Source organism: Myotis nattereri (genome assembly GCF_964212035.1).
Source record: "Myotis nattereri genome assembly, chromosome: 12".
In the NCBI taxonomy this organism is placed as follows: Eukaryota; Metazoa; Chordata; class Mammalia; order Chiroptera; family Vespertilionidae; genus Myotis; species Myotis nattereri.
In genome coordinates this window covers 49,804,368-49,826,396 of record NC_138087.1, presented here as the reverse complement: position 1 = coordinate 49,826,396, position 22,029 = coordinate 49,804,368, and the positions used below count along the sequence as shown (strand labels likewise).

General features: G+C 39.6%; 1 protein-coding gene across 1 annotated transcript in view; it reads left to right on the top strand.

Moving 5' to 3' along the window:
• The window catches only part of KIF27 (kinesin family member 27), a 75,655-nt gene that overhangs the window by 23,818 nt on the left and 29,808 nt on the right, over nucleotides 1–22,029 (top strand). The window contains exons 4-9 of the mRNA XM_081103896.1: nucleotides 696–1,651; nucleotides 8,511–8,714; nucleotides 15,257–15,426; nucleotides 15,894–15,997; nucleotides 17,505–17,660; nucleotides 20,265–20,470. Of these exons, the coding sequence (XP_080960022.1) occupies nucleotides 696–1,651; nucleotides 8,511–8,714; nucleotides 15,257–15,426; nucleotides 15,894–15,997; nucleotides 17,505–17,660; nucleotides 20,265–20,470 (1,796 nt within the window). The remainder of the gene's footprint in view (nucleotides 1–695; nucleotides 1,652–8,510; nucleotides 8,715–15,256; nucleotides 15,427–15,893; nucleotides 15,998–17,504; nucleotides 17,661–20,264; nucleotides 20,471–22,029) is intronic.

The window sequence follows — 22,029 nt, the reverse complement described above, 5'->3', positions numbered from 1 at the left end:
AATTTAAACATCAAATTGAGCACTCTCTGTAAAATGTCCCTTTTGGGACATTCTCTAAAGTTAATTAATGTTGCTGCTGTTACTATTGTTTGAAATACTATTGATTTTTTAAAAAAATATATTTTTATTGATTTTTTACAGAGAGGAAGGGAGAGGGATAGAGAGCTAGAAACATCGACGAGAGAGAAACATCAATCAGCTGCCACCTGCACACCTCCCACTAGGGATGTGCCTGCAACCAAGGCACATGCCCCTGACCAGAATCGAACCCAGGACCCCTCAGTCCACAGGCCGACGCTCCATCCACTGAGCCAAAGTGGTCAGGGCTATTGATTTTTTTTAAAATCCTCATCCGAGAATATTTTTCCCTTGATTTTTAGAGGGGGGGGGGGGAGAGAGAGAGAAACAGAGAAACACCGAAGTGAGAGAAACACATCCATTGGTTACCTCAAACATGCCCCCCCATCAGGGCCCTGGGAGCCTGCAGCCAAGGCATGTGCCCTTGACTGGAATCAAACCCAGGACCCTTCAGTCCACAGGCCACTGTTCTGTCCACTGAGCCAAACCGGCTAGGGCACTATTGATTTTTTAAAGGGAATGTTTTAGCTGGGCAGTCTAGCAAATAACTGTTATGTGGTTAATTTGACTGTACTGGATTTTGATTAAAACTTGACTTAAAAACTTGCTGTTTTAAGTGATTGTCGGGGCCAAGGAATGCCAGGTGGAGAGTGCAGATGAAGTGATGAGCCTCCTGGAGATGGGCAATGCAGCCAGGCGTACAAGTACCACCCAAATGAATGAACACTCCAGTAGATCACATGCAATTTTTACAATCAGCATTTGTCAAGCTGAAAAAAATACAGAGGCAGCTAAAGATGGATCATGGTCTTCCCGTCAGCATATTGTCTCAAAGTTCCATTTTGTGGATTTGGCTGGATCAGAAAGAGTAACGAAAACAGGGAATACTGGCGAACGGTTCAAAGAATCCATTCAGATCAACAGTGGGTTGCTGGCTTTAGGAAATGTAATAAGTGCTCTTGGGGACCCACGCAGGAAGAGTTCACATATTCCATATAGGGATGCTAAAATTACCCGGCTTCTGAAAGATTCCCTGGGAGGCACTGCCAAGACTGTCATGATTACTTGTGTCAGCCCATCGTCCTTCAATTTTGACGAATCCTTAAATTCTCTCAAATATGCCAATAGAGCACGCAACATCAGGAACAAACCCACCTTAAACTTCAGCCCTGAGTCAGACCGGATGGATGAAATGGAATTTGAGATTAAGTTGCTTCGAGAAGCTTTGCAAAGTCAGCAGGCTAGTAATAGCCAAACCAGCCAGATCCATCGAGAGGGGACTCCTGATAACAGGATCCTTTCTCTCGAGGAACAAGTAGCTCAGCTCCAGGGAGAATGTCTGGGTTACCAACATTGTATAGAGGAAGCCTTCACCCTCCTGGTGGAGTTAAAGGACACTGTCAGTCTAAACCAAAAGCAGCAACAGAAGCTGCAGGAGTGGTTTAACATGACCCAAGAGGTCAGGAAGGTGATCCCCAGCTCATTCAGAGGAAGCTGCGGCATTGAAAACCTGGAAGAAGGACCACAGCATATTAGAGTTAACCAACTGAAGCGAGAGCTGAAGAAATGCCAGGTACATAGACACTGCTTTTATAAAATAACGTGTTTAAGGACTAAATTTATTTGGGGCAACTAAAAGTCATTGTAGAATGTCAGAAAATTTTTGAAAGGGTTATATGTAAAATCTCATTTGCCTTTGCTCTGTTTCTCCCTTTTCCTATTCTTTCTTCTCATATTCATACCTTTCCTGGCTCCTCCTTTTTTCTCCTGTAAAATGTATTTTAAGTTGTTATGTTTATTAAGTACAATCTTGTGGACCTGGTCATTAAATTTAGAGGATGGGAACAAATAGTTTCAGGAACAAAATTAAGTTATACTTTACTGAGTTTTATCCCTCTATGGGTCAGTGGTTCTTGAAAGAAAAAATACTTCATCCCTTGAATTTGGAGTACTGATTTTTTTTAGAGAAGCAAAATCATCATATTTGGTAATATTTAAGAAATGTAGATATGTACATGTATGCATTATATGTATTGCATTTACATACATTGAGTTTAGAATTACATTTCCCCACTTTTCATTCAAAAAACATTTATTGAGTGAAGATTATGTGTCACAGGAAAGGTAGTAAATAGCAAGACATACCTAGTTCTGCTTATGTGGAGTTTGCAATTTGGTGGGCAAAGAGATGTTCTGCCAGATTTTTAAAGTAGGAAAACATAGTTAAAATGTAAAAATAATTTAAAACATAGCTGTCTAGTTAGAAATCTTTCCTCAATACCTTTTTATATGTATTAGGAAAAAGCCAGTTGTATATTCTTTATTATTGCAGTCATTGAAATTTTGTCCTCAGGTTTCTTTTTTATTATTATTTTTTATTGATTTGAGGGAGATAGAGAGAGATAGAAACATTGATGAAAGAGATACATTGATTAGTTGCCTCCTATACACCCCCGACTGGAATCGAACCCGCAACCTAGGTATGTGCCCTGAGTGGGAATTGAACCCACGACCGTCTGGTGCATGGGATAATGCTCCAACCAACTGAACTATACAGGCTCAGTGTATCCATAGATATTTACCATATTAGAATTAAAACAAGAAATTTAATTATTAATTTATTAAAAATAACAATAATAATCTAATTATATGGTAATATATAGACTATTTTTCATGAAAAAATATTTCCAGAAACCAAAAAATTAATAAGTGAAATTGTTTTACATTTTTGCACATCTCTTTAATATCTGGCTTAATAGAAGACAGGTAAATTTTCATATCTGCTTCAGCATTCAGTTTGTCACAATATGTTGTTTTAGTTGAAATATATGAAGAAAATCCAGCATCATATAGATTTTTAATCAGAAAGAGAATATTTAATGCCTTTTTTAGATAATTGTGGATATTCTTTGAAATCACACTCAAACTCAACAAGTAGAAATTTCCTAAAGATTACTTGCAATGTCGGATTTGAAACTATTTTGTTACATTAAAATCTATACATTAGAATTCAGAAGATGGTGGCCGACAGGACAGCAGGGAGAGGGAGTGTGTGACAGAGTAAAGAAGCGAGAGGAACGTGTGTGGAAGTGGGTGGTTGGTGCGTGGGTGAGTGAGGGACAGATAGATATCTCAGGAATACCTGGGACTGGCAGATTGGGCTCGCCATGGGCACCCCACTCCGGTTAGGCTTTGGTGCGGAAAGCACACCATCTTGTAGAGGGGAGCAAAGGAGGCCAGGAGTGCTGCCCCACCAACATCCGGACTGACCTCGGGCAGCACCCCCGGACCTGGCCAGGGAGCCGCTTGCCAGCTCTAACCCACGTGGAACCACCACCGTGCCCAAGCAGTGAGCAACGCGGTACCGCGACGTGGGTCCCAGATGACTTCAGTGGGAGCACATCAGACAGACCTCCGGAGGAGCTGAGCCTCTTAACCAGAGCCCAAACCCAGCGTCCCAGGATCCCACGCTTCAGGTCCTCGAGCTGTGAGTGCAAGCTATGGGACCCCACTCCCCGCTCCATCCCTGATACCAATACAGAACCTCAGCCCAGTGTGTCCTACACTCCTGCCCAGACGGAACCCTAGCCAGGTGAGCACCCCTCCCCTGACACTGAGCTCCACAGCCAGCATAGAGCCCTCACAGGGCACAGGGTGAGGGCCCCGCCCCTTGTGCAGACTGAGCACGCTCCACCCCCAGCTTTGCACTCGCTGCCAACTTAGGCAAAGTCTGCACAGGGCCAGCCCCCTGCCTTTGGCACAGCCTGAGTGCGCAACGCCGCCAGCTTTGCGCTCTGCTTTCAACTTAGGCAGAGCTCTTGCAGAGCAAGTGCCCAGCCCCTTACACAGACAGCGCGCACTCTGCTGCCAGCCCAGGCAGAGCTCTCAGAGGGTGAGGGCCCAGTCCCTTACACAGATGGAGCGTGCTCGGCCACCACCTTTGCACTTCACCACCAAATTAGGCAAAGCCTGCGAAGGGCAAGCGCCCTGCCTCTGGCACAGCCTGAGTGCACTCTGCCACCAGCTTTGCCCTCTGCCTCCAGCTTAGGCAGAGCCCTTGGAGGGTGAGCATCTCACCTCTGGCACAGACTGAGTTCGCCCAGCCACTAGCATAGGAAGAGCCCTTCAGGGCAAGCGCCCACAGCCTGGCATAGACTGAGTGTGCTCTGTTGGTAGACAGAAACCTCAAGGGCAAGTGCCCTGCACCCCGACAAAGACAGAGCAGCTCCACCACCAGCACAGACAGACCCTTTGGCTGGGGCATGCCCCACTCCAGCACAGACAGAGCTGCAGCCCAGAATGGGCTAGCATCTGGCTGAGACAGAACCTTGAGCCGGTGGGTGCTCTGTCACCAGCACAGACAGAGCCTTCGGCTAGTGCACACCCCGCCCCAGCACAGAGCTGTCATCTCTGCATGCCCTACCCACAGCCCAGGTCAAAGCTGCTGGCGCGACCTGGTGCGCCAACTCACAGGTCACAGGTCAAAGCTGCAAGTGCACTGCCAGAGGGACCTAGGGTAGCATCTTGCCTTAGCGGCTGGAGGAGCACAGCGTACTGCATGCCAGAGGGCTCTGGGCTCACAGAGAGTTGCACACTAGGGGTGCTGTGCACTGGCCCCCACCAACCCCGAGAAATGGATAATTGAGGGACCAGAATTGTGGGAGAAGGGGATACAACTCAGAGCAGAGACAAAAAAGGTGTGAAACTCAAGGGAGATGCAGTCCCTGGTGCTAGTGAGTCCATGACCATTGGACTGTGAGGGGCCTCAACCCCTTGAACACCAAGCAGGTAGCCCAGGGCCAGAAAGAGACAGCAAAATGGGGAGACAAAGAAACCCCAAAGGAAACAAAAGGAGGAATCACCAGAAAAGGAATTAAATAAAACCAAGGCATGCAATTTGTCAGAAAAAGAATTCAGAATAAGGGTCATGCAATTCATAAACTGGATGGATGAAAAAATCAACAACCTATGTAAGAATCAGGAAGAAATAAAGAGTGCTATAGCTACAATAAAAACCTCCACAGAAGCTTTCAACAGTAGACTAGAAGAAGCGGAGGACCGAATTAGTGAATTATAAGGCAGGGAAGCAAAACGCACCCAATCTGAACTGCAATTGGAGAAAAAAAACCAAAGGCAGGAGGAGAGCCTAAGGGAGCTTTGGGACAACATGAAACAAAGCAACGTATGTATAATAGGGGTGCCAGAAAGACAAGAAGAGGAGTAAGGGTTAGAAAACCTATTTGAAGAAATAATGTCAGAAAACTTCCCTGATTTGGGGAAGAAAAAAATTACACAAGCACAGATAGTCCCAAATAAGATGAACTCCAAAAGACCCACACCAAGGTACATTGTAGTTACAGTGGCTATTGTTAAGGACAAAGAGAACCTTAAAGGCTGCAAGAGAGAGACAGGAAGTTACTTACAAGGGATCTCCCATTAGATTATCAAATGATTTCTCAACACATCAGGCCAGAAAGGAATGAAAGGAAGTATACAAAGTGATGCAAAGCAAGGGACTGAATCCAAGAATACTCTATTCAGCAAGGCTAGCATTCAAAATTGAAGGGGAGCCCTGACCGGTTTGGCTCAGTGGATAGAGTGTCGGCCTGCGGACTGAAGGGTCCCAGGTTCGATTCTGGTCAAGGGCATGTGCCTCGGTTGCGGGCACATCCCCAGTGGGGGGTGTGCGGGAGGCAGCTGATCGATGTTTCTCTCCCATCAATGTTTCTAACTTTATATATCTCTCCCTTCCTCGCTGTTAAAAAATCAATAAAATACATTTTTTTAAAAAATTGAAGGGGAAATAAGGAGCTTCACAGATAAAAAAAAAAGGCTAAGGGAGTTTATCACCATCAAGCCAGCAATGCAAGAAATGCTAAAATGACTGCTGTAGAAAGAAGAAATAAAAAGGGGAGAAGGAGCACAGGCACAAAAAATAAAAATAGCTTCAAATAAGTGCCTATCAATAATAACTTTAAACGTAAACAGACTAAATGTTCCAATCTAAAGACATAGAGTGGCTGAGTGGATAAGAAAACATGACCCTCTCCAAATAGCTGCAGCAATCCTGAGAAAGAAGAACAAAGTAAGAGGGATCTCAATACCAGATATTGAGCTATATTACAAAGTCACTGTTATGAAAACTGCCTGGTACTGGCACAAGAACAGTCATTATAGATCAATGGAATAGAATAGAAAACCCAGAAATCAACCCAAAGCACTATGCTCAATTAATATTTGACAAAGGAGGCAAGAACACACAATGGAGTCAAGACAGTCTCTTCAATAAATGGTGTTGGGAAAATTGGACAGATACATGCAAAAAAAAATGAAACTAGATCACCAACTTATACCATACTCAAAAAGAAACTCAAAATGGATAATGGACTTAAACATAGAGGAATCCACAGGCAGCAAAATCTCAGACATATGCTGAAGCAATTTCTTCACTTATATAGCTCCTAAGGCAATGGAAACTAAAGGGAAAATAAACAATGGGACTACATCAAAATAAAATGCTGCACAGCGAAAGAAACCATCAACAAAACAAGAAAGCCCACTGCATGGGAGAACATATTTGCCAATGTTATCTCTGATAAGGGTTTAATCTCCAGCATTTACAGGGAACTCGTACAATTTAACAAAAGGAAGACAACCCAATCAAAAAATGGGCAATGGACCTAAATACTTTTTGAAAGAAGACAGAAGGAAGGCCAAGAGACATGCAAACATGCTCGAAGTCACTAATCATCAGAGAGATGCAAAGCAAAATGACAATGCAATACCATCTCACACCTGTCAGAATGGCTATCATCAACAAATCAACAAACGACAAGTGCTGGCAAGGATGTGGAGAAAAAGGAACCTTCGTGCGCTGCTGGTGAGAATGCAGACTGGTGCAGCCACTGTGGAGAACAGTATGAAGTTTCCTCAAAAAACTAAAAATGGAACTTCCATTTGATCCAGTGATCCCACTTCTAGGTATATATCCCAAGAAACCATAAACACCAATCAGAAAGGATATATGCACCCCTATGTTCATAGCAGCACAATTTACAATAGCTAAGATTTGGAAACAGCCTAAGTGCTCACCAACAGATAAGTGGATTAAAAATTATGGCACATCTACACAATGGAATACTACGCTGCTGTAAAAAGGAAGGAACTCCTACCATTTACATCAGCATGGATGGTCCTGGAGAGCATTATGCTAAGCAAAATAAGCCAATCAGAGAAAGATAAATAGCACATGATCTCACTCATTTGTGGAATATAATAACATAAACTGATGAACAAAAACAGATCCAGAGACAGAGAAGCATTGATCAGATGCTCAAACCTCAGAGGGAAGGTAGGGGAGGGTGGAGGTAAAGGGGAGAGATCAACCAAAGGACTTGTATACATTCATATAAGCCTAACCAATGGACACAGACACCAGGGGCTTGAGGGCATAAGTGTGTGGGGGGCGTGCAGGAGGGTGGGGAGGGATAAGGACACATGTAATACCTTAATAAAGAAAAAAAGAGATCTATACATTAAAAGTCATTGGTCTCTTCCTATCTTATACTTTGAATGGATCTTTTATCCACATCTGATTTTTGAATCATCATGCATTGGTCATTTGGAAAATATTTATTTACTAAGTTATGCAGACCTTCCAGATGTTGACACATTTCATTATACAATATCAAAAAATCACATTCATTACTATCACCACTGATCTCAACAGTCTTTAAGTATTAGAAGCTGTCCTCATGCTCACAATAGCAGAAATGTTTTCCAAAATTCTAATTTTTTGTATGAAACTCAAGTTTTAGGATTTATAACAAATACTGTTAGTTGTTTCCCTTGAAAATGATAGTTTTCATTTTTGAGAAAAGTCTACTATGTACCTAAGTGTGAATAACTATTGTTTGTCTACCATTATCTCTTTGTGCTTTGGCTTTTTTTCCCCACTGGGTAAAGGCTTTCATTTCACTGCACCTGCTGTCTTTTTTGCTGCCACCTCTGCTATTTGTAGCTTTTTTCAACTTTCTCGTCTCTTGATACTTCTTGATTCCACTCAGAAAGCCCACATTTTTATAAAGATCAGCTAATCAGAGTGGTTCTGGTTGCCAAACCAACCAAACACAGTGTATAGGGCCTTTTTTTTTTTTTTTTGAGTATTTAACTCTTTGCTGTGTTTATTGCTGCTTACTATTCAAAAGTGTTTACCAATCAGAACAGTACCTGATCCTTGTGAACACCAGAGGCTAGTCTTTGAATAAATGAGGTTTTACTGTAGTGTTAAGGTAATTGTGATTTGTAATTGTGATTTTGGTCAATGTACAATTCATTTTTTTATCATTATTAATACACATACTGAGGATCTCTATTTTTAAAATTCTCATCTCTCTGGATGTCTATTTTTTAAATTCTCATCTTCTACAAAGAATGAAAAAATAATAGAACAACAACTTCTGGATCAACTGAGTGGAGAACCAACAAAACTTAACCTGTCAATGACTTCTTCAGCTAAGGAAATTTGTGGAGATGGGCCAGATGCCAGGATACCAGAAAAGAGACCATATACTGTACCGTTTGATGCTCGTTTGGGACATTATATTTATATCCCAGAAAGATCAGATGCCAGGAAGGTAACGTCAAAACATTAATCTCATATTTAAGATATTAAAATATTATATGTAATTAAATATCACAGTATATTTGTACAGTCTCAGCACGTAGTTTGGTTTCTGTTTGATTTTCTGGATTTTTGTGTGTTCTCTTTTAATCATGTAATGCTTTTTAATAAAAAAACAATAAATAGGAGAATGTATAGTTATATTTAGAAGGAATAGTTGAAGGTAATATCTACATTCATCAAGGAGAAAAAGCTATCCTTTGCCATCATATTTTTAGTCATGATTAATAAGTCTGATATCTTCATGAATTTTTTTTCTTTCTTTAACCACACCAAGTTGAGATGAGGTTGGAGGGTATTTATTTTTACTTAATTGGTTTGTCTTACTATTTTCCAAATGACGTTTATGTATTACTCAGTCTTGCCAAGCTGACACTTCAAGATTGTATAAAGATCTGTATGAACTTTTCTTTTACTATACATATTTTTTAATTTCAGAGAGGAAAAGAGAGGGAGAGAAAGATAGAAACATCAATGATGAGAGAAAATCACTGATTGGCTGCCTCCTACTGGGGATCAAGCCCACAACCTGGGCATATGCATTGATCAGGAATCAAACTGAGACCTCCTGGTTCATAGGTCAATGCTCAACCACAGAGCAACATCAGCTGGGCTGAACTTTTGGTTTTTTATTTACTTGTGAACATGTGTGTAGTAAATATATGCACACACATCTCTTAGAAAATCATCAAGTTATCTCTACATGGAAAAGACTAGCAGACTCATGAAATTGGCTTCTGTTAATTTTATGGAGATGATTTGTTTGAGATCTATGTGATGGTTATAGTCAAAGGGATAAGAAATATGCTAGGTGTCATAGACTTTGCAATCAGGCAGGCTTGGGGTGAACACCAGCTCTATTGCATAGGCCTGCATATGACTAAACCTGTGGGAGCCCCAGGTTCCTTATATGTCAGAATGGGGGAAACATGGGTGTGTATGGAGGATTTAAATGAGATGATGACTCTGAAATTGCCTAGTACATTGTGTCTTCAATAGATGTCCATGGAGTGCCTTTACTATGGTCCAGATTCAGTACCTCAAGAGTGATTAAGAAAGACAGATGTTATTCTCTGTGGTTTTCAATCTTAAGTGATTGAATTAAAAAATGAAATCATCGTTATTATTAATTTCAGTTTTACTTTGTAGGATCATTGACATTTTTCTTTTAAATATATTTTATTGATTTTTTACAGAGAGGAAGGGAGAGAGATAGAGAGTTAGAAACATCGATGAGAGAGAAACATCGATCAGCTGCCTCCTGCACATCTTCTACTGGGGATATGCCCGCACCCCAGGTACATGCCATTGACCGGAATCGAACCTGGGACCTTTCAGTCCGCAGGCCGACGCTCTATCCACTGAGCCAAACCGGTTTCAGCGATTGACATTTTTCTTATGGTTGAATATATGGTACCTTTTTATAGAACATTTAGGAAGAAAGATAAATTCTTCACATAAGTCATGTTGTCTGTATTTTTAGTTTAATACTTACATATCAAGTCATCTATATTTAATATTCTGTTTTTTATATTGGCTAGTTATGTGAATGTATTTCTGGTTCCATATAACATTTGGGTTTTTTTTGTATTACAAAAGTTGCACATACTTATTCTCTCCCTCTCTTGGTCTCTGTTTTTTATTTTATTTATTTTTAAAAAATATTTTTATGGATTTTAGAGAGAGAAGAAGAGAAGAGGGATATAGAGGTAGTCGGTGAGAGAGTGACATTGATTGGCTGCCTTCTGCATGTGCCCTGATTGGGAATTAAACCAGTGACCTCTTGGTTCATGGGTCGATGCTCAACCATTGAGCCACACCAATCAGGCTAGGTGTACACATATCTTTGCAAATAGTATACAGGTAAATAAAAGAAAAAGTACTAATATTATGTACTATAACGTAATAGGAAAAAAAGAAGAAAAACTCATTTGTCTCAGTAGATACCAAAAATTGATCTGATGAAATGCAAAATTGAATCTTGATTTAAACCTAAAATATAATAGAGATTTCTAACTTTTTAAACATTGAAATATGATATAATTAAAAGCAAAAGCCAATGCTGTACATACTAAAAAGGCACTTTGGAAAGAAAAAAATTACAAAGGCGATCCCAGTCATTATTTAGGTTTAGTATAATACCGCCAATGCTGATGAAAACCTACCATAATTCATTGATTATTGACACAATTGTATACTAAGAAAACCAACTGAAATATCCTTAAGAGATATATTTAAAAACCTTCTGGAATATCCAGATTCACAAAGTAGAATACTTGTAAAATTGTAAAATCTTTTTTTTCCCGAGAAGGCATTACATTTAAAAACTTATTATTTTATTGATTTTAGAGAGAGAGAGAAGGGAGAGAGAGAAAGAAATACCAGTTTGTTGTTCCACTTATTTATGCATCATTGGTTGATTCTTGTATGTTTCTTGACTAGGGACAGAACCATAACCTTGGTATATCAGGATGATGCTCTAACCAACTGAGCTACACAGACAGGCCAAATTACTTTTTTTTTGAGTCACAAAATTTCTGTGCATAACCCCTTTTCAGTCTTACTATGATATAATCTCTCATGTCACCAGCTTTGTAGGCCTTTCTTTCCCCAAATGAGCTAATTCTTAGGGATGATTTTCCTTCTAATCGGCCTTAAGGGCTCTCTGTTATATCAAAGGTCCTCCAGGGCAGTGCCTGTTCTTGAGAGCCCAACTAACAATGTTCACATTATAGTGTTATTTAACAATGTTCGAGGCACATTATCTTTTTAACCTAAAAAGTTTAAAGTTTCTAAATTCTCTGGGGAGGTTGATAGATGATATGGGCTCAGGAAAAGAGAATAAAGCAGGTAGCAATATGACTTTTACTCCAGGACTAGGAGCCTGTGCTTTGCTGTTTTTTGTTTTAATCTTTTTTTCTCCTTCCTCTTAAAGAAGACCCTTTAACATTTCTTATTATATTGGTTTGGTGGTGGTGATCTCCTTTAGTTTTTCCTTGTTTGAAAAGCTCTATCTGTCCTTTGAATCTAAATGATAGCTTTGTTGGGTAGAGTAATCTTGGTTGTAGGTCCTTGCTTTTTATCACTTTGGATATTTTTTGCCAATACCTTCTGGCCTACAAAGTTTTTTTTGAGATATCAACTGACAGTCTTATGGGAGCTCCCTTGAAGGTAACTAACAGCTTTTCTCTTGCTGCTTTTAATATTTTCTCTTGTATTTAACATTTTGCATTTTAATTATAATGTATACTAGAGGCCTGATGCACGAAATTTGTGCACAGGGTGGGGGGTTGTCCCTCAGCCCAGCCTGCACCCTCTCTAATCTGAGACCCCTGTGGGATTGGACCTAAACTGGCAGTCAGGCATCCCTCTCACAATCTGGGACTGCTGGCTCCTAACTGCTTGTCTGCCTGCCTGCCTAATCACCCCCTAACCACTCCCCTGCCTGCCTAATCAATGCCTAACTGCTCCCCTGCTGGCACAATCATCCCCAGCTGCCCTCCCCTGCTGGCCTGTTAATCGCCAACTGCCTTCCCCCGCTTGCCTGATCACCCACAACTGCCCTCCCCTGCCGGCCATCTTGTGATCACATGGGGCGGCCATCTTGTGTGAGGGTGTGGTGGTCAATTTGCATATTACCTCTTTATTATATAGGTTTGGTGTAGGCCTCTTTGGGTTCATCTTGTTTGGGACTCTCTGTGTTTTCTGGACTTGTATGTCTTTTTTCCTTCATTATTTTTTTTACATAGGCTTTCAATTCCTTGCACACACTCTTCTCCTTCTGTCACCCCAATGATGTGAGTGTTGGTATACTAGTACTTGAAGTTGTCCTAGAGGCTCCTTAGACTATCCTCATTTTTTGGATTCTTTTTTTCTTTTTGCTGTTCTGCTTTGGTGTTTTCTGCTTCCTTATTTTCCAAATCTCTGATTTGATCCTCTGCTTCATCTACTCCACTGTTGATTCCCTATAATATATTCTTCATTTAAGTTAATGTAGTCTTCATTTCTGACTGGTTCTTTTTTATGGTTTCTTGTTCTACTTTTTGTTTCCTATATCTTTGCTGAAGTTCTCACTGAGTTCATCTACTCTCTGCTAAGTTAATTGAATATCCTTATAACCAGTGTTTTGTACTCTGCAGCTAGTAGGTTGTTTGTCTCCATTTTGTTTAGTTCTTTTTCTGGAGTTTTGTTCTCTTCTTTCATTTGGGATATGTTTCTTTGTCTCCTCATTTTGGCAGTCTCCCTGTATTTCTATATATTAGGTAGAGCTGCTATACCTCCCAGGCTTGGTAGAGCGGCCTAATGTACTAGATGTGCTATGGCACAACCTCCCTGATCACTCAAGCTGGGCACTTGAGGTGCACTCCCCCATATGGGCTGTGTATATCCTCTTGTAGTTGAGCCTTGATTGCTGTTGGTATATCACTAGGAGGGATTTATCCCCAGGCCAAAGAGCTGCAAGGACTGGCTGTGACCACTGACCTCTGACCACAGTGGAGGATTAGCTGTGCAGGGGCTCACCCCATAGAGCACAACTTATTTCAGCAAGGCTCTGGTGTCCGCTGAGTCTGTCCCTTGAGTGTGTTGCTTATGGAGGTGGTTGGGTGGTTGTGCTTCAATGTGGTCTGAAGCTGTCCACTGGGAGTGCTGGCTCTGGGGACTCCTGGGAAGTGCAGGCCAAGGTCAGCTGCTGCCTGTGTTCTGCCGGGCACCACTTGGCATTGGCTACAAAGTGATCTGCCAATGGCTGCTACTTTTGCTGGACTTGGAGGTGCCGAGGCAAGGCCATGCTGTGAACCAAGGCCAGCTTCTACTAGTGCATTGCCTGGAACCAGTGAGAGGTACAGTGCTTACTGAGGCCAGATGCTGCTTGTTTGAGAGATTTTAGGAAAATCTGAAACATGAGCCAAGACAGACCATTTGTATGGAAAAGCCACTGGGAACAGCTTGGGTGGGTCTGAAAATTGGGTGGGCATGTCCTCAGAAAATCACCAAGGTGGGGCAAACAGTGTGAGCCAGGTTGATGGAGTCTCAGATATGTCACCCAACTGTGGGCTCTGCAGGGGAAGAGGCTTATCAAAAGAGCTGTGGCTTCTGGCAGCACCTCTGTCTGGGAAAAGCTGCCTTGCAGATCTTACCCTGATACTGGACAATTCAGTTCCTGTCTGTAACATCTCTGGTGTCTTTCAAACTGCTGCCCTAGGGCTTGAGCTCAGAGGGAATAAGTATGAGTGAGTCTTTGTGTGGTCTATTTAAGAGGAACTGCTTGGGACTCCAGTAGCCCTTCATCTCACTTAGCCTCAATACTTTCTGGTTTTTATAGCTAGAAGTTATGGGGACTTCTCTTCCTGGAATGGAACCCTAGGATGGGAGGACTGGGACCCCTTGCTTCTTAGGGGAAACCTCTACAGCCAAGATATCCCTCCCAATTTTTATCCACCATACGTGGATATGGGACCAGCCCATTATACATCTCCACCCCTTCTAGCAGTCTTGATGTAGTTTCTTTAATTTAGTTGTTCTGTAGTTTAAATGTAATTTTGATGTGATTGTGGGAGGAGGTGAGTATTGCTTCCATCTTGACTGACAGCCTCATGTTATAATACTTATAATAATTTATGTTAATAAATTGCATGTATCCTGTATGGTTTTATTATTAACCTTTTTTGAGAAATTAGTCTGAGATTTGGTTACAAAGAAGTGGTGAAAATAAATGTTTGGTAACAGAAACTAGAATAAAAGTATAAAGGCAATTTCTAATTCATTGTTGTTATTTTTAAAGCTCATTTTTTGAGAAGTTAAGGTTCATTGTCAATAGAAGCATGTTATAATACAGAAAGTTCTCAGGTTAGCTCATGAACATTTAATTATTCTATGAGACATTGTAAATATGTCACTTAGAGTACTAACTCAGCTATGCCTAACCACCACATGTAAAGTGTGAATAAATACATTTGGATTTCCAAATTGAGAACATTTTGACTTACAAGTGGAGTGGCGATGGCTCTGGATTTCTTCATTTGGTGGATTTGGATTGGAGGGGGATACAGACCCTGAGCAGCAATACCATAATTCTCCAAGTGTTCAGAACTGGGAAGGTTGATGGGGTGTAAAACAGTTGCCTCCTATTGCACTATGTATGGGCTTTGCACTCATTGGGGAGTACCTATGCTGTGATTTTTTAGTCTTTGCTTTCATAAAAATGAGTCCAAATAGTATTAAAAAGAATACTATTTTCCATGAAGCTGTAGTTAAAGATAGAACTTTTTAGAAGAGGAAGAGCTATGTAGATTCTGAAAGAAGTATGTGTTCATGAAGCACAATAGTATTGTGATATGAAAGTTGATATTTTTTGGGGGGCAATGCATATTTTCAGCAATTGGATATTTTAAGAGTACTTATTTAATAACCTCTTAAGACATTTTGAGTAATAAGATAAAAATAGACATTTAAAAAACCATTTTTTTGTTGTTGGGTGGGGGAATTACTTGTAAGGTCTACACAAGTCCTTCTGTGTACTCTCTGGATCGAGTAGTTGCTGGATTTCGAACACGAAGTCAAATCCTGCTGGGTCACATAGAAGAACAAGATGAAGTCCTCCACTGCCAATTTTCTGATAACAGTGATGATGAAGAATCAGAAGGCCAAGAGAAATCTGAAATTAGGTATGTTAAATATATACTGGTTTAATAAACATATTATAATTTTATGATGCAATAAATATATACAGATGGAGGGATTTTTTAATTAAAATGTATCTTTTCTATTGAAATAACAGTAGGTAGTTTTTGATAAATGTGCTGTCAACTAATGAATTATGAAACCAGTGTTTGAACAGTCATCAGTCTTAAATTGAAAAATAATTTTGCTTTTAGAGCTTTTATATTTATTGGATATTAATTTTCAGGGAGAATGTTTTTGAATTTCCTGATTCTGCTGCTACAGTGGCAACAAATATAATGAATTTCCCACTAGGCCCAACATGGATGGGAATATTAGTAAAATTCTGTTTATTTTATATAATTAATAATTCTTTTAACATTATAGTCACTTTTGGGGGACACTAATTTGAGGGCAGATTAGCAAACACTAACAGACAAGTTACCTTTGATCCTGATCTTTGTTTTTTTAGACATAGAAATCACTCATGGATTCAGAAGCCAGACTCTGTTTGTTCTCTTGTTGAATTGAATGATATTCATGATCAAACACAAAAGTCAAGTTTGGGGAATGAAGGTACACAGATTTTAAGTAATTTATATCTAGTGTTTATAAGACACTTCTCTTTTTCTTTAGTCAATAATTTAAGAAGCATCTAGGAATTTTTAATGATGGGAACTTGGTAGGAGTGTTTTTCTCATTGATAGAACTTTATATGTTCTGTGCTCTACTTCTAATTTTTTCCTTCATTTTTACTCCTTAATAAAATTTTTTCCCCATCAATCAATTTTGGCTAGAGTTACAGGCTAAATCTCTCAGAATAGGGATTTTATATTCAAGCCCAAGTTGCTATGCACTGTACTCTTGACTACTTTAAAATGTATCTTACGTAATTTACTAGGTGTCTGCTTTCCTCCTTCATTGACACACATACCTACCATTAGTGATGTACCCTTGGCATTGGAGCCAAATAGTCTGTGGGTGCTCATAATATTTGAACACACATTATTTGATGCATAACAGTGTAAAATGTTTATGTTCCAAAACTATTGTAGGAAATTTTAACTAGTTTATATTGGCCTATGAGTGGTTAAAGCACAAAAAGTAAGAGTATAGAGAATATAAATAACATGATAAATAAGCCCTATACTATGAAAATAGTCTTTTTAAAGAGGCTATGCATATAATATTTAACAAAAACTTACCTATATGTCACAAATAAAACTTAAATAAGTTAAAAAATGTGTAAGTAATATAGATAAGTAGTAGTCAAATTGCCACTCTTGAACTGTTTGTTACTGATCTACAACCAGGAAAAGAAACTTATGCCAGAATGTAAATCAGTGCACTAGCTCCTTCACTGAGGAAGTCTCCCTGTGAAAAGAAAGATAAGCTGAGCCCTGGCCGGTTTGGCTCAGTGGGTAGAGCGTCGGCCTGCGGACTCAAGGGTCCCGGGTTCGATTCCGGTCAAGGGCATGTACCTTGATTGTGGGCACATCCCCAGTGGGGAGTGTGTGGGAGGCAGCTGATCGATGTTTCTCTCTCATCGATGTTTCTGGCTCTCTGTCCCTCTCCCTTCCTCTCTGTGGAAAATCAATAAAATATATTAAAAAAAAAAAAAGATAAGCTGAACTTATCTTAAGTGGTGACATAGTTGTTCCAGTGTAAGTAAGAACAAAACAGTGCTGGCCCACACTCTAATAATCTGATGTGGACTAGATTCTTTTATTACCAGAAGACTAAAATAATAGGAAAAATTCAACCGTATACCCACCTGGAGATTTTATACCTTTCTTAAATAACTCAAGTAAAAACTCAAATTGCAGAATATCTAAGGGCAATGAAAAACTGTATCAGAACCTATGGGATATAACTAAAGCATATATAAAGACTTACTGTAAGCTAGAAAACGAAAGTCCCAATTTCTGGGTATTTTTTCCTTGTTTTCCTTATCTGTTTCTGTCCCTTCCTCTGCTACCTCTAGATACCTTCCGTGTTCACTTTTCTTTTCTAGTTCTATTTCTGTTGAATATTTTATAAGCAGATAGTTTTATTTTCCAATTTTGTTTCTTTTATTTTAAAGATTTAAAGATCGAATGTCTTCAGGAGAGTCAAGAGTTGAATTTGCAAAAATTAAGGCATTCAGAACTCATACTTACTGAAGCTAAACAAAAAATAAGAGAACTTACAATTAACATCAATATGAAGGAAGATCTGATTAAAGAATTAATGAAAACAGGTAATAGTAGCCTATGAACCAGCTAATACAAGAAAGAAAAGCTTCTAAAATTGTTTCTGATGTGTAACATTTACTTTAGTTTTTGATGCTCAGGACACTTCACTGTAGCTTGGCATTTGGTATAACAAGGTGTGTTTGAAAGCAATATGTGGAGGTTAGTTATTAAAAGAACTTTGTTATATTGGGATTCATCTATGAATTTTTCTAACCAGTGTGCTTTCTGTGCTGTGTTGAAACTCTGTGTCACTTAACTTTTTGGCCACTTTCAAAAAAACATTATACTAGGCATTTGGAAATATGTTTGGGATGTTTTTCTAACTCGTTTTAATAACTTTATTTTAAATTATTTTTTAGATATTTCATTTTTAACAGTAATCATAAACTTAATATTTTAAATGTAGTTAATTATTATTTCTCTAAAGATATAAGGAGTTATTCTTGAAAGCTGTTCTCTTGAGCGAGCCAAGCTTTTACCTCTTACTTTTAGTCTCAAATTTCTGCCAGGTTGGATGTATGTGCCACACCTTCTCCTTACCCTCACCTACATTAGGTTTTTTGCATCCTCCCCTCCCCCAAATATACTCAAAGTGTGAGCCTTGACTACTTTGAAATTCAGTTAAGAATTAGAGGAATAAGAGACACTAGCATTTCTTTTCCCCAATTCCAGTGAAAAACAACTCCGGTCACATTTAGGGGAACTGAAGGGAATATTATCCTCCTTTTCTTCAAGCCCCAGGCTATACTCACACCCAAACTACATGAATTATGATGGGTCCCAACTCCTCTGCCTGTTTTCCTACTTTCCCCCTCTTTCCTGCAAACTTGCTTTCTGGCTGACGGTCCTCCTTTCTAAACCGCCTCACCCTGCTCCTGTCCCAAAGCATTTCCTTCCTTATTCCTGGCGACCTGTGTGCTGTGCATCACCCCAGCTCCAGTCTCCCAATGTCTAATTGAGTTTGACCATCTTCCTTCCTCACAGGCAGGATCACTGCCAGTAAAACTCTCTTAGGAGTATCCAAGAACTGATTTAGGGGTTTAAATAGCTTCTCCGTCCCCAAGATTTCAGGGTACTGCCTGTGGAAGTTGAGGATATTTACCCTTCTGGTTATCCCACCATGGGGTATCCCATCCTGGATGTCTTCATATAGAGCAGCGGTTCTCAACCTGTGGGTCGCGACCCCTTTGGGGGTCGAACGACCCTTTCACAGGGGTTGCCTAAGACCATCGGAAAACACATAATTACATATTTTTTTGTGATTAATAACTATGCTTTAATTATGTTCAATTTGTAACAATGAAAATACATCCTGCATATCAGATATTTACATTACGATTCATAACAGTAGCAAAATTACAGTTATGAAGTAGCAACGAAAATAATTTTATGGTTGGGTCACAACATGAGGAACTGTATTAAAGGGTCGCGGCATCAGGAAGGTTGAGAACCACTGATACAGAGGATTCCTGAACTTACACAGAGAAGGTCCTCTTCTTACTCATTATAACCACAGACGGTTTGGAGCTTTCCAAAGGACCCGTAGAGATGGTGACTAGCAAGAGGGCCAATGTGTGCTTACTTTTCAAAGGTGCCTCAATGAAGATTTCTCCTGAATAGCAACTACTTCAGACAACAATAACAGTGACTCTACTACAGTATTTCATCAATTCTAATACACATTTTTCACATTTTAATATCTCTAAAATCAGGATGTATGTTATAATCATTGGCATCTTAACATATTATCATGTCATTGGTTCATTGGCACTGTACCTTTTTTCTTAGTTCATAAAATATGGTGTGTTGAACACTCTATGCGGCCTTAGATTCGTTAAAATATAGTAGTTGTATGTATTTTAAAGTTAGTCAAATTATCACAGAGTTGCAGAGCCAGTGCATTTAGTTCAAGAACTCCTTTTTTTGAAAATATTAAGAGATTTTCAGTATAATAGTGTGTGAAACTGTCTCTGGCAATTATTCATGCCATGACCTCTGGGCTCTTATTTCCCACTGCCATGAGTTTGCTAATCTAGTTTAGGGACAGTTGACTATTCAAAACCAAGTTTTTAGGTTTAGTAGCTGAGCTTAGAATGAAAAGAGATATAGAAATATCTTACTCTGTTTTTCTCTGTGTTCTAAATATTCATAAGAAAAGCATTGAGTGATAGAAACATCAGTGATGAGAGAGGATCATTGATTGGCTGCCTCCCGCATGCCTCACACAGGGGGTCGAGCCTGCAAGTCGGGCATGTGCCCTGACAGCTGGCATTTTGAGAATAGAGCTTTTTTTGCCCCACCTGGTTTGGCCAGCAGATAGAGTGTTGGGACTGAAGGGTCCCAAGTTAGATTCTGGTCAAGGGCACATACCTCTGTTGCAGGCTCCCTGGGCCCTGGTGGGATTATGTGGGAGGCTACCAATCAATGTGTGTCTCTCACACCAGTGTTTCTGTCCCTCCCTCTCCGTTCCACTCTCTCTAAAAAGCAATGGAAAAAATATCCTTGGGTGAGGATTAAAACAAAAAAAAAAGAATAGAGCATTTTTATGTTTTTGATGTTTTACTTAGTTTTTAAAAAAATATATAATTATTATTATTATTTTGGTGAAGGTAATGATGCCAAGTCTGTAAGCAAACAGTATTCTCTGAAAGTAACAAAACTTGCCCACGAAGCAGAACAGGCAAAAGTGGAATTAATTGAGACAGAAAAGCAGCTACAGGAACTGGAAAACAAAGATCTGTCTGATGTTGCTTTGAAAGTAAAATTACAGAGGGAGTTCCGTAAAAAGATGGATGCCGCAAAGCTGAAAATCCAGGTAATTTTAAAATGTAATTGAGAAAACCTATTTAAAGCTTTCTGCTTTTGAGGATTCTTGTACCTAGTTAGGAAAGAAATAGGACTCAGTTTTTTAAAAATATATATTTTATTGATTTTTTACAGAGAGGAAGAGAGAGAGAGAGAGAGAGAGAGAGTCAGAAACATCCATGAGAGAGAAGCATCAATCAGCCGCCTCCTGCACACCTCCCACTGGGGATGTGCCCGCAACCAAGGTACATGCCCTTGACCAGAATCAAACCTGAGACCCTTCAGTCCACAGGTCGACGCTCTATCCACTGAGCCAAACCGGTTAGGTCTAGCACTCAGTTTTTACCAGCAAGAAAAACTGGAATGCAACTTTTCCAGAGCGCTGGTAGGTTTACATAATTTTGATCTGGGTAATATATTTCTGCGTTCAAGAAGTACATTATTTTAATCTTTTCTAAAAAACCATAAGGTAAGAAATAAAGATAACCATGGAAATAATGTCATTTTTGGAAGGACATGCAGTTTTAAAAATTTCTGTGCCTTTGACATATCTATGCACAACTGTTGGAGAAGGGGATGAGGAAGATGATGAGGATGGTGGAGGGGGTAGGAGGAGCATGATAGTTACCAGTTGTTAAGTGTCTACAAGGTGCCATATACATACTGGGTGTTTTGTATACATTACTTAATCATGATTTAATCCATTGAAGTGGGTATTTTTTACCCTCTTATAAATGATCAATCTGAGATTTAGAAAGGTGAAATAACTATTTCAGGGTCACATAGTTATGACAATACCATCTTTCAGTATTCTAACATTCTATTTTAAATATTGAAATGCTACTTTTTTGTTTTGTTTTTGTATAATGAAGTTATTTCAATTCATAAGACAAAATTTTTAAATTAAAAACCCTGAAATTTATATTCTTTGTTATTAAATATATATATAGCTATATGCTGCATTAATATTTTGATGCTAACTGGTACACTTTTAAGCATCTGTGGAATAAATGCAAAAGATAGTGATATCCTTTCTCACTTAAAAAATGTTTTTAAAAAATGTCTTAGAGGAAGTGAGAGCGAGAGAAACATTACTGTGAGAGAGAAACATCGACTGGTTGCCTCCTGCATGCCCCCTATGGGGGATCAAGCCCACAACCTGGGCATGTGCCTTGACTGGGAATTGAACCAATAACCTCTTGGTGCATAGGTTGATGCTCAACCACTGAGCAACACCGGCTGGGCCCTATCTCACTTTTATTTTTTTATTTTTATTTTTATTTTTTTAATATATATTTTATTGATTTTTTACAGGGAGGAAGGGAGAGAGATGGAAAGTTAGAAACATCGATGAGAGAGAAACATCGACCAGCTGCCTCCTGCACACCCCCTACTGGGGATGTGCCCACAACCAAGGTACATGCCCTTGACCGGAATAGAACCTGGGACCCTTCAGTCCACAGGCCTACGCTCTATCCACTGAGCCAAACTGGCTAGGGCCCTATTTCACTTTTAAATAAGATTTTCAGTACTTATAGTGATGTGGAAAAGACATTAAAATGCTAGTAG